Consider the following 12,638-nt stretch of genomic DNA (forward strand, 5'->3'; position numbering starts at 1 on the left):
GAGTCCTAGCCACTGGACCGCTGGTGATTCTCTTTCTCAGGATTCTTGATGTTAAATTTTTGTTTTTCATGTGTCTGTTTTTTACCTGTGTGTCTTGTTTCATTAGATTTCTATTCATACTTTTGCCAACTTCTGTTTTGTGAGATTAGGCTATTTTCTCTTATTTTGACATTAGGAAAACAAGGAAATAACAATGACGTGTTAGATTTCACACATTCATGAATGTGAGTGACTTTTTTCCTGCATGGAATTGTAATTCAGAATACTGAAAGTTTGTGTTCTCAATTTTTATACAACACGTAATGTAATGGCCACATACATTATACATGTTTTTGATAAGTCTGCTTTATTAATATATGTTACCTTCAGATATAATTACACAGTAAATCAATCCCTGTTTTGTAGTGTTTGCCAATTTCCCTGGTGAAAATATTCACACCATTACCAGTGTCAAATTGCGAACATAATGTCACTGAAATGGAGTTGGGAAGCACTGCCTGTAGCCCACCACTGTATGCTTTTCCCCCTTACAGGCCCAGTAGCTGCAAAATGTGTCAGAAATGCACCTAGTAAACCATAGTACAGTGATTATGAATAGATTTTTCTAATTTGTTTGAAAAATCGTTTACTGGTTGTATAGTTGACTTAAATTTTGTATATGTATATTTAAACGTTTTTGTGTACATCCTTAAAATCAGTTTCCTTCTGCCATTTTAAATTCATCTTCAACATTATAATTACTGATACAAGGGCCTACTCTACTTTAGTAATAACTGTTTTCAAATATATATATAAATGAAACGACTGTGTTGGACCCTTCCTGTATATTATAGCATTCATCATAATTATACACATTTTTTGTTTGTGTATCATGATTTCCCTAGTCATTTTTAAGTTTTGTAATTGCAGGTTTCACATTTTTCAATACATAACTTCTTAGAATGCTTTTCAAAAATAAAAGAAACCTTTTCGTAATGCCAGCAGTTTATTACCCAAGAATGAATTCTAAATATCGGTGTTTATCCGCACACCCTGGGGGCAGTGTGACAGAAGGTTGGATGCCCACATCCTTCGATGCAGCCTGGATCTACTAACTCAGGTACCATAGCCCAGAGGATGTGTCACAGAAGTGAGACCTTGTTGGGGCAATACAGTGGGACGTGCTGACCCCAGCACAGCAGGTGTGGCTACAGAATTCACAAGCAGTGAATTTCGGGGGGGTGGGAGGGTGGGCAGGCATGTGATACAGGTGCCCAAAATTTTGGTGTGTGGACCAGACACAGTCAGTTCTCAGAGATCCCATATGATCAGGTGAGTGCAGACGGGATTAGAAAGACAATCTCCCACATCACTTCAAGTATGATGCACTGATGGTGTCCAGATCAGGGACTGAGTCATAATTGTGTTACAACTGGAGATTCACATCTGTGAGCAGCTTTGTTTAGCAGAGGACTTCGGGTTGGGGTTTTGAAGCTTAATGAGAGGTGTCGTCATTCCTTGAGCCCTTAGCATTTGGACTAAAGTTTGTCAAGGTTCGGTCCCCAGAAGATGTGGGCAAGTTCTTGCTGATTATCTTGCTAATAGCAATCATTTGGTGATTTATATTTTTCTGGTGGGTGGAAGGAACAGTGGGGCGATGGGTGAGGGGATTAGGAGGAACAGCTTTGGAGAGAGGGAGAGGTCCACTTTTGACATTCCTCGTCCTTCAGGGTCCCTCACCGTGCTCAGGATAGTGACCCGGACAGTTTGGGCAAGGTATATCCTGAAGTGGGTTCATGAAAAAGATGGGCAGAACCTTGGAAACAAGTCACTGCATACGGCATGTGGTGGAGGCCAGTAAGACCATGTGTGGCCTGCTGGTGTGGTGCTGCTGTCACTTTGCACAGCATCACAAGAGGGAATGCATTTGCAAGGAGATATGAACCGGGGAAGGTGGAGCTGGAGGCCCAGTGAAGATGTAGACAGCAGAGTAGGTAGTTCATGGTTGTGACATAGTTGATGGTGTGCATGCTGGGAAGTGCAGAAGAGAAGCCAGTGCCTCTGTTTGGTGTAGTGTAAGCACTCGTCAAAGGCCTGGCAGCCGTGTGCCCTTGTGGAAGCTATTCAGCTGAGATGCAGACCCGTCCCTCCACAAATTCAAAGAATAATTATAGATTCTGAGCCCAGGGAAGTTGGCATAGATAAATGGGATCATTCACATTAAAATTATGAGTGTTTGTTCCCACTGAAAAGAAAGTTGTGTCCATTAGCATGGGGCTGTGGTATGACTAGGGCTGTTGCGGGGAGGGAGACAGGGTGTCAGGATGTGTACATGGTGCTCTTTGAGTCTCCAGTTGGATGGGGTGGACATGGGATACAGTGACAACACTTCAGAAAGGTGAAGAAATTATGATCTAAAGATTAGAACAATCACTAGCTGAGGCCAGGGCAAGAAGGTAGTCATTGACTGATTAGGCCTTATGACAAAGATGAAAAATCAGCCCTGTGAGTAGGGTATAGTTGGATCCGACTGGCTGGGCAGGCGATGTTCAGAGAGCAAGAGAACAGCCGTTCTGTGCCCGGGTTATACATCCGTGTTTCTCAGTGAGTTGGGCACAGATTCTGCAGGCAAGAGAGCCTTTTCTGGATGTACAAAAGCTGTGCTGTCCCTCTTGTCCACCTGCATTAGGCGTGCCCAGTATCTCCTTTCCAGATTCCCAGTCAGGGTGCTATCTTTTTTTTTTTTTTTTTTTTTTTAGGCAAGGCTTTGTTGGGACTTGAGCTGCAGCAGCAGAGAGCAAAAACGTATAACAGGTTCCCTTGCTTGGTCTCAGAGGGCCCTTTCTGACATTTTTATTGTCCTTGAGCAAAGCTTGTAAAATGAATTCAGACTTTTTTTTTTCTTCTTTTTTTTTGACTGGGACAAGGGGCTTGCTGCATCTTATTTCCTGGAATATCGATTGAACCCAGCCGCATGGCAGCAGCGAACATAGTAAATCCTAACCACTGAACCACCAGGGAATTCCCCAAAATAGCTAACACTTCAGGCTGTATGCATTTCAAGAGCAGTTGTTCAGTCTCTAAGTGGTGTCAAAGTTTTTGACCCCGTGGACTACAGCATGCCAGGCTTTCCTGTCCTTCACCATCTCCTGGAGCTTGCTCAAACTCATGTCCATCGAGTCAGTGATGCCATCCAACCATCTCATCCTCTGTCATCCCCTTCTCCTGCTTTCAATCTTTCCCAGGACCAGGAATCTTTTCCAGTGAATTGACTTTTTGCATCAGGTGGCCGAAGTATTGGAGCTTCAGCTTCAGCATCAGTCCTTCCAGTGAATATTCAGGGTGGATTTCAAGATCAATAGGACAATGTTTATTTGCTTCCAGTTACCCCCAGCGGATGTCAGCTTGGGTTGGCTTTAAGGAGTGAGGCCATGTGCAGACACTTCAGTGGTCAGTAGCATTAAAGACAAATGATCTTAAGCCCTTCCTCCTGTCCAGAATTATCTGTGCTATAGAGTAGGACCTTGTGCTTTATTCATCCCATATATACTAGTTTGCACTCCCAATCCTTCCCTCGCTCAGCTGCCTCCCACTTGGAAATTGTAAGTCTGTTCTCTGTGTCTGTGAGTCTGTTTCTTGCTGCTGCTAAGTCACCTCAGTCGTGTCCAACTCTGTGCGACCCCACAGACGGCAGCCCACCAGGTTCCCCCATCCATGGGATTCTCCAGGCAAGAACACTGGAGTGGGTTGCCATTTCCTTCTCCAATGCATGAAAGTGAAAAGTGAAAGTGAAGTCGCTCAGTCGTGTCCAACTTGTAGCGACCCCATGGACTGCAGCCTACCAGGCTCCTCCATCCATGGGATTTTCCAGGCAAGAGTACTGGAGTGGGGTGCCATTGCCTTCTCCAGAGTCTGTTTCTTAGATGTATTCATTTATGTGATGTTTTAGATTCCATATATAAATGATATATGGTATTTTTCTTTCTATTTGTGACTTGCTTCACTTAGGATGATGATGTCTTAAGTCCATGCATGTTGCAGGAAATGGCATTATGTAATTATTTTTTTATGACTCAATAATGTTCTATCGTATACATGTACCCTATTGTCTTTATGCATTCATCTGTCAATGGATATTTAGGTTATTTCCATGTCTTGGCTTTGAAATTTTTTCTTCCTATTTTTTCTGCAGTTTTATAATGTCTATTGATGTACAAAAGTTTTCCAGTTTTTTCTTTTTTTCCTCCAACTTTCTTGAGGTTCAGTTGACACATTATATGATGTAATTTAAGGTATAAAGTGGTAATTGTTCTTTTTTTTCAAATCCAGTTTGTCTATTTTTTCTTTTGTTGATTTTGCCTTTATTGTCATAGGCAAGAATTTATGGCTGAATCCAACATTTTGAAAGTTTTCCCTTTTTTTTCCCCTAAGAATTTTGTAATTTTAGCTCTTACATTTTTGCCTAACATTATTTGGTAAAAAGCCTCTCTTTATTGAATGGTAATGGTCTTCTTGTCAGTAATTATTGGATCATATATATGAGGGTTGATATTTACAATCTAAAGTCTCCATTCTATTTCACTGGAGTGGCTATATCTCTTTATGCTATTAGCATGCTCTTTTGATTACTATAATTTTGTAATATGATGTGAAATAAGCCTTAGGTGCCTTTCATGAATCCCACTTGGTCATGCTGTATAATTATGTTTATATAGTTTTTGAATCAATTTACTGACGCTTTGTGTTTTTACATTTATGTTCATCAGAGATATCAGTGTATACTTTTTCTTTACGTTTTTGGTTTGGTATTAGAGTACTGTTGGCCTCACAGAATTAGATAGGAAGTAGTCCCTCTGTTTCTGTCTTCTGAAAGGAGTTGTAGAGAATTGTGTATCTTCCTGAAATGTTTGTCATATTTCACCAGTTAACCAATCTGGGCCAATTACATTCTGTTTTGGAAGATTACTCCTTATTGATTCAGTTACTTTAACAGATGTATATATATTTAGATTGTGAATTGTTGTGTGGGTTGTGGTAGACTGTATATTTGAAAAAATTAATCCATTTCATTTAGATTATCACATTTATGGTCTTGGAAATGCCCATATATTTGATTATGCGTTTAATGTGCATTGTCTCTGTAGTGGTTTTTCCTCTTTCTTTCTTTAATTCTTTCTTCTTTTGTTTTGGCTGTGCTTCGAGGCATGTGAAATCTTTGTTTCCAAACCAGGGATCAAACTGTCCCCTGCAGTGGAAGTACAGTCTTTACCGCTATAACACTGGGGAAGTCCTCTTTTATTTTTGATGCTAATAACTTATGCCCTGTCTTGTTTTTGTGATTAATCTGACTAGAATCTTTTTTATTTTATTGATCATTTTAAGGAACCAACTTTGGCTTTGTTGATTTTTATCTTGATTTTTAAAAATTATTTCTTCTTCCTTTGGATTTTATTTTCTCTTTTTCTAGTTTCCTAAGGTGATTGCTTTTAGATCTTAATTCTTTCTAATATAAGCATTCAGTGCTATAAATTGCCCTATAACCACTGCTTTCACCACATGCACATTATTTTGAGAAGTGCTGTGTTTATTTCAAGATACTTAAAAATTTACCTTGAGATTTCTTCTTTGACCCATGTTTTCTTTGGGTTGTTTCATTTCTTCTCATTGTTGTGCGATTTGCCAGCTCTCTTTCTGTAACTGGTTCTAGTGTAATTCCACCATACTCTTAGAATAGACATTGTCTGATTTCTGTTGTTTCAGATTTGTTAAGGTGTGTTTTTTTGGCCCATGGTGTGCTCTGTCTTGTAAATTGTCCATGTCAGCTTAAGATTATTCTGCTGTTAGATGGAGTAGACTAGTAATCTGTAGAAGTCCGTATATCCAGTTGGCTGTGCTGGGTCTTCATTTCTGTGCAGGCTTTTCTCTAGTTGCAGCAGGAGAGGGTACTCTTTAGTTGTGATGCACAGACTTCTCATTGTGGTGGCTCTTCTTGTTCAGAGTACAGGCTCTCAAGCATTCAGGCTTCAGTAGTTGTGGCTCCTAAGCTCTAGAACACAGGCTGTGTAGTTATGGCACACGGACTTAGTTGCACTGTGGCACGTGGGATCTTCCCAAACTAGGGATTGAACCTGTGTCTCCTGCGTTGGCAGATGGATTCTTTACCATTGAGCCAACAAGGAAGCCTCTGGTTAGATATTAATATAGTTAATAGCACTTTTTATTGTTTTGAATTCTGTTAATGTCTATCATTTTACTTTAATGTATATTCAGGTTTTATTTAAAGTGCATTTTGTTGTTTTAAATTTCATTTACTTAAAGATTTATTTTGGCTGTGTTTGTTCTTCTTTGTGGTGCACAGGCTCTGGAGTGTGCAGAGTCAATAGTTGCAGAATGCAGGCTTAGTTGCTCAATGGTATGTGGGATTTTAGGTTCCTGACCATGGATTGAACCAGTGTTCCCTGAATTGCAACGCTGATTCTTTACCACTGGACCACCAGGGGAGTCCTAAAGGGGCTTTCTTAGACATTTTGAGTCCTGTTTCTGAATCCACCCTGATAATCTCTGTTTTAATTGGTACACTGAGACTATCAATGTTTAGTATATTGGTATAGTTTGATAAATACTTAACGTGTTTGTTACCATTTTCTAAAATTGCCCTTGTTCTGCATTCCTGTGTTAGTCTACCACTCCTTCTTTTTTGGTGTTAATTGAGCATTTTGTATGATTTTAGTTTCTCTCCTTTGTTAGCTTACCAGCTATATTTGCTTCTCTCCATTTTTTTATTTAGTGGTTCTAAATTTGTGTTATGTATTAACAACTGATTTAAGACCATTTCCATATAATCCTATATGACTTCATGGGTAGTTTGAATAAATATATATTTGTGTCTTGTGGGATCTTAGTTCCCCTACCAGGGATCGAACCTGGGCTTCTGGCAGTGAAAAATGTGGGATTGTAACCACTGGGCCACCAGGGAATTCCTACGTGATTAAAAAATATCCTAACTGAAGTGAGGTTCCATGGTTGCATAGTGGATAGGACTCCATTTTTTCACTGCTGTGGACCAGTTCACACCAGCTGTTATCTGTTAGATATGAAAAGATATTTTTCCAGAGGAGACATGCTAATGGGAACCTTGTACATAAAAAAGATGCTTAATATTACACATGGTAGGGAAAATGCAAGTCAAGCTGACAGATACTACATCACACGTTATATAATGTCTGTTATAAAAAACACAAGAAATAATGCTGGTAAAGATGTGGTGAAAAGGAACCCCTTGTATATTTCATTTTGATCCTTTGTTAAAATTCCAATCTCTCTGCTTACATTGTGCTTCTAGTTTCAATGCTGTCTGCCCTATCCATTAGTAGACATTAATTAGCTTATTAATCGTAATTGTTTAAAATTACCGATATGATCACTCCAGTATATCTGTAGTATTTGATTGTAGTTTTGAAGCTTTGTCTCTTCAAACTCTGTTTTATGGGACACTGCAGAACTTCAGTAGGCTCAATAGTTGCAAAAGAGTTTTATCAGTTAGATTCTGCCAGAGCAGTTATGTTTATGTGGGGAGATGAAGTCTTAAAATGTTTGTACTCCATCCACCGTGCATCCTTTCCTCTGGCTCCAACAGAGATCATTTATTCATTTTAACTTCTTATTTTATATTATAGTTTGGTTGATTTACAATGTTGTGTTAGTTTCAGGACAGTTTTTATAGTATTTAAAGATTATTTAAATGTTTTATTTGTAGCGTTTGATGTCATATTTTGTGTACCGAGTTCCTATGAGCCACTGTCACTGTTCTTTTGTCCTAACTCTGTTAGGACTTGCATCATTTTGACTCCTGTAACTGGGATTGGAGAGTCCTTGGGCCTTATGGGATAGACATGACTCTGGTTTCTGCAAAAGAGCTTGCAGATTCTCTGGCCAAGATGAGTGTCAAGTGGGGAAGGACTTGTTATCAGGTCTTTGTTCGTCATACCAGGAACATATGACTTCTATACTTTGACTAGTGTTGTGGTGCCATTGCCAGTGGCTACAAATGACTTCTCCTGTCTTTCTCTATTCTTGACATTCTGCCAACTTGTCATTTCTGCTACTTTACATTCTTAGTCTGACTCCAGCCTGGGGTTCATCCCCCACCACCTCTGTAAGCCTCGTGTGGTCTTCACGTTGTCTTCCCTGCATTACTTGCTGGCAAAAGTGTTTATGTCCTCAAGCATGCCTGTATGCTTTACTGTTTGTTGAACTCCAGCTACGTGTTGCAGCCAGATTCTCAGTGGCATGGGCGTACAGATTACAGTGTCACAGGTCACCAGAGGATATAGTCCTGGTAAATCCATTGAGAGAGGAGGGATTTGTAGAACATGCCTTTCGCCTTGGGTCACGTCCAATCCTTGTGTCCTGGACATGGAGAGAGCACCTGCTTCCTCAGTTTGATCCCAGCTTCATATCCTGAACATGATTCCATGGACCTGTGTATGCTTTCTGCTCCCCATTTGTCCCCACTGCTTCTTTCATGTGGCAAATATACAACTGTCGTGATATCATTCCCTCCAGTAAAGTCAACCGGAACTTCACCATCACTTGTTTGTTTTCAGGTTCTTGGTGTGGAGTCCAGGATAAAGAGACACCATCTGAAGAAATCAAATCTGCAGGGGTGTCACAGTTTCGCACTCTCAGGACAGGTTTGTCTCCTGAGAAGACGCAACTCTGTGCAATGTGTATCCCAGTCTTGAGAGAGATTTTGCACTTGGCTGAAGAACAAGGAACAAATGGGGAGCAGAAAACATACACATGTGCGGCCTGTGGGAAGCAATTCTGTTTTACTGCAAACATTCAACAGCACCAGAAGCAGCACGTTAGAGAGAATCCTTTCCTATGTAATACTGAGAGACCCTCATTTTTCAAGACCTGCACAGTTCACCCAGCAGGGAATTTGTCTACCTACATGGATATTGGGAATGACTTCATGGCCATCATGGAAGTTCAGCCACAGGCCACTACTACTGGGAAGAAACTGAACAACAGTAAGGAGTGTGAGGTGGTTTTTCACAGTGGAGAAAGTCATCACAGCTTGGGAGAAGGGAAGATCGTTTTCAGCCACACAGACATTCTTGTCGAGGATGAGAGAGTCCTCGTTAGTGAGGCATTTTGTGAGGTAAACAAATGTGAGAAAGCCGGCACCCAAAGAAGTAACCTCATTCAGCATGTGCAAATTCACACTGGAGAAAAGTCTTACAAATGCAGCCGATGTGAAGAATTTTTTAGCCACAAATCCCAATTCCTTTCACATCAGTGCTTTAATTGTGGAGGAACGCTTTATGACTGCAGTGAATGTGGGAAATCCTTTAGCCGAAGGAAATACCTGATTTCCCATAGGAGAATCCACACTGGAGAAAAGCCTTATGAGTGCAAGGAATGTAATAAATCCTTCAGACGAAAGGGGAACTTAATTGACCATCAGAGAGTTCACACTAGAGAAAAACCTTACCAATGCAAACAGTGTGGAAAATTTTTTGCCCGCAAATCCATTTTCCTTGAACATGAGAGAATTCACACTGGAGAAAAACCTTATGAGTGCAACAAATGTGGGAAAGCTCTTACTACTATCTCTAGTTTCAATTATCATCTGAGAGTTCACACTGGAGAACGGCCTTATGAGTGCAATGAATGTGGGAAATCTTTCACTGCTTGGTCAACTCTTTCTAATCATCAGAGAATTCACAGTGGAGAAAGACCTTTTAAGTGTAGTGAATGTGAAAAGTTCTTTAGCCGAAAGGAACATCTCAGAGCCCATATGAATGTTCACACTGGAGAAAAGCCTTATGAGTGCAATAAATGTGGGAAATCTTTTACAGGTAGGTCAAACCTTCGTAGTCATTGGAGAGTTCACATTGGAGAAAGGCCTTTTAAGTGCAGCAAATGTGGGAAATGTTTTACTCATAGCTCAAGCTTTCTTCGTCATCAGCGAGTTCACACTGGAGAAAGGCCTTACGAGTGCAGTGAATGTGGAAAATCTTTTGTTGCTTTGAGTGGCTTCCGGTATCATCAGAGAGTTCACAATGGAGAAAGACCTTATGAGTGCAGGGAATGTGGGAAAAATTTTACTGCTAGATCGACCCTTCGTGATCATCAAAGAGTTCACACTGGAGAAAGACCTTATAAGTGCAGTGAATGTGGGAAGTATTTTACTAATAGGTCGAGCCTTCTTCATCATCAGAGAGTTCACACAGAAGAAAGGCCTTATGAGAGCAGTCAATGTGGGCGATCTTTTACTACTCAAACATACCTCTGTGATCATCACAGAGTTCACATTGGAAAAGGCCTATGAGTGCAGTGAATGTCAGAAAAACTTTTAAGAAAAGATAGTTCCTCCTCATCCATTGGAAAATCCACGTTGGATAAAAGCCTTTTGAGTGCAAGAAATGTGTTAAAATCTTTCACCTGTTGGTGCCACTTGATTAAACAACCGAGTTCACACTAGAGAAAGGGCTTTATGAATATTGCAATATTCATAAATATTTGCAATACTGCAAATATTGCTGACAGTGATGTTGAAGAAGTTTGAGGTGGTAACAGTGCGTGAAGAACCTGTGCAGCAGATGGACTCTTTCTGAAGAGTAAACTGAGGCACAGAGACTGTATCATCTGTCTGTGATCTCCTTGGAATGAATAGGCATCTGGGATTCAATGCCAGGTTGCCAGGTTTAGGATTTAGGGAGTCTGGTCACTTCTCTTCTGCTCCCCCCTCTTCCTGACCCCAACACACCAGGTTTGAAGACTGAAAGAACACCTTGTCCATTGTGACCCCCACCCTAGGAGCCCAGCTTTATGCCCCAGCCTCATGCTGATTGGACAGGATTATCTTTTCTCTGCCATCCAGCATTGATGCCTTTTCATGTGAATGACCACATCATCTACCCAACTAAACCAATGCTTTGGTTCAATTATTGCTATTGCCATTTGTGAGAGAAGGGGTGTCTAGTTCAGAGGTTTAAAGGGACTTACACAGGAGCTCACTACTGCCAGACCTTTCATGAGAGTGGTTACTCTACACGGCAAGTGCTTCTCTTCTGCCTCTTAGAGCAGGGACTCCATTTCCTGTGTCCTGACCATGAGCTACACAGACCTGAAGCCTGGATTAACCCCAGGGACCCCAGCTTCATTTCCACCCATGCACATCTTTCACTAACAGCCTCCCACTTGGAAGGTTCTCAGGGACAGCAGCATTAAGCCAGGGACTCTGGACTGGCTCACTGGTATTGCCTTAGGTTTGGAACTGGCTCCACCACCATAAGCAGTGACTGGTTTCCAGGGTCCTGTCTACCTTCTTTATATAGCCACCTCAAGATGTCCTTGTTGCCCTGTTACACGGTTGACCACTCATTGTTCTGGGCAGTGGGAAAGACGCTTAAGGCCTGAGAACGTCCAGTATGTCCCTCACATGGCGTGGTCTCCAACATTCTTCTTCCTTTATCCCTTTACCCATCTTTTCACTGTTCCTCCGACCCCTCCAGAAAAATGTAGCTCAGAAGAATAACGGTTGTTTATTAGTGTGAATGTGCCCTCCCTCCCTGATCAGCCTAACTTAAAAACTAGCCCTGAATGCAGACTGACCTCTCCCATGAAGACTAAAACCTCTGTGTAAAAAAATCATTATGATTTTAATTGCCTTTTTTCTCAGGATTTTTTTTTCCCCTTCTCTGTGCCATGTGGCTGTGGGATCTTAGTTCCCCTGTCCGGGAATCTAAAACGTGCCCCATGATATGGACATGTGGAATCCTAGCCACTAGACTGCTGGGGAGTTCCCTTTCACTGGGTTCTTAATGTTAAGTTTTGTTTTTCATGTGTCTGTTTTTCACCTGTGTGTTCTGTTTGGGAAAATTTCTATTCATATTTTGGCCTACTTTTGTTTTCTGAGATTTGTGTTTTCTCTTTTTTTTTTTAACAAGAAGGAAAGCAAAGAAACGTCAAAGACATCTGTTAGATTTCCCTCATTCACCAGTAGTGGGAGTGATTTTTTTTCTGCATGGAATCGTAATTCATAATACTGAAAGTATATGTTCTGAAAGTTTATCCTATGAGTAATGTAATGGCCATATGCATTACACATATTTTCAATAAATCTGCTTTGTTTACATTTGTTCAGTTCAGTCTCTCAGTCGTGTCTTTGACTCTTTGCGACCCCATGAATTGCAGCACGTCAGGCCTCTCTGTCCATCACCAGCTCCCGGAGTCTACCCAAACCCATGTCCATCGAGTCAGTGATGCCATCCAACCATCTCATCCTCTGTCATCCCCGTCTCCTCCTGCCCCCAATCCTACCCAGCATTAGGGTCTCTTCCAATGAGTCAACTCTTCGAATGAGGTGGCTAAAGTATTGGAGTTTCAGCTTCAACATCAGTCCTTTCAATGAACACCCAGGATTGATCTCCTTTAGGATGGACTGGTTGGATCTCCTTGCAGTCCAAGGGACTCTCAAGAGTCTTCTCCAACACCACAGTTCAAAAGCATCAATTCTGAGGTGCTCAGCTTTCTTCACTGTCCAGCTCTCACATCCATACATAACCACTGGAAAAACCATAGCCTTGACTAGATGGACTTTTGTTGGCAAAGTAATGTCTCTGCTTTTAAATATGCTATCTAGGTTG

General features: G+C 41.1%; 1 protein-coding gene across 1 annotated transcript in view; it reads left to right on the top strand.

Annotated features, from left to right (window-relative positions):
• LOC145514432 (uncharacterized) overlaps positions 1-12,135 on the top strand; it is a 43,928-nt gene extending 31,793 nt beyond the window's left edge. The window contains exon 3 of the mRNA XM_081512210.1: positions 8,586-12,135. Coding sequence (XP_081368336.1) covers positions 8,586-10,318 — 1,733 coding nt within the window. The 3' untranslated portion in view covers positions 10,319-12,135. The remainder of the gene's footprint in view (positions 1-8,585) is intronic.
• The last annotated feature ends 503 nt before the right edge of the window (positions 12,136-12,638 follow it).

Source organism: Giraffa tippelskirchi, chromosome 7 (genome assembly GCF_054371585.1).
Source record: "Giraffa tippelskirchi isolate mGirTip1 chromosome 7, T2T-mGirTip1v1.2.pri, whole genome shotgun sequence".
Taxonomy (NCBI): Eukaryota; Metazoa; Chordata; class Mammalia; order Artiodactyla; family Giraffidae; genus Giraffa; species Giraffa tippelskirchi.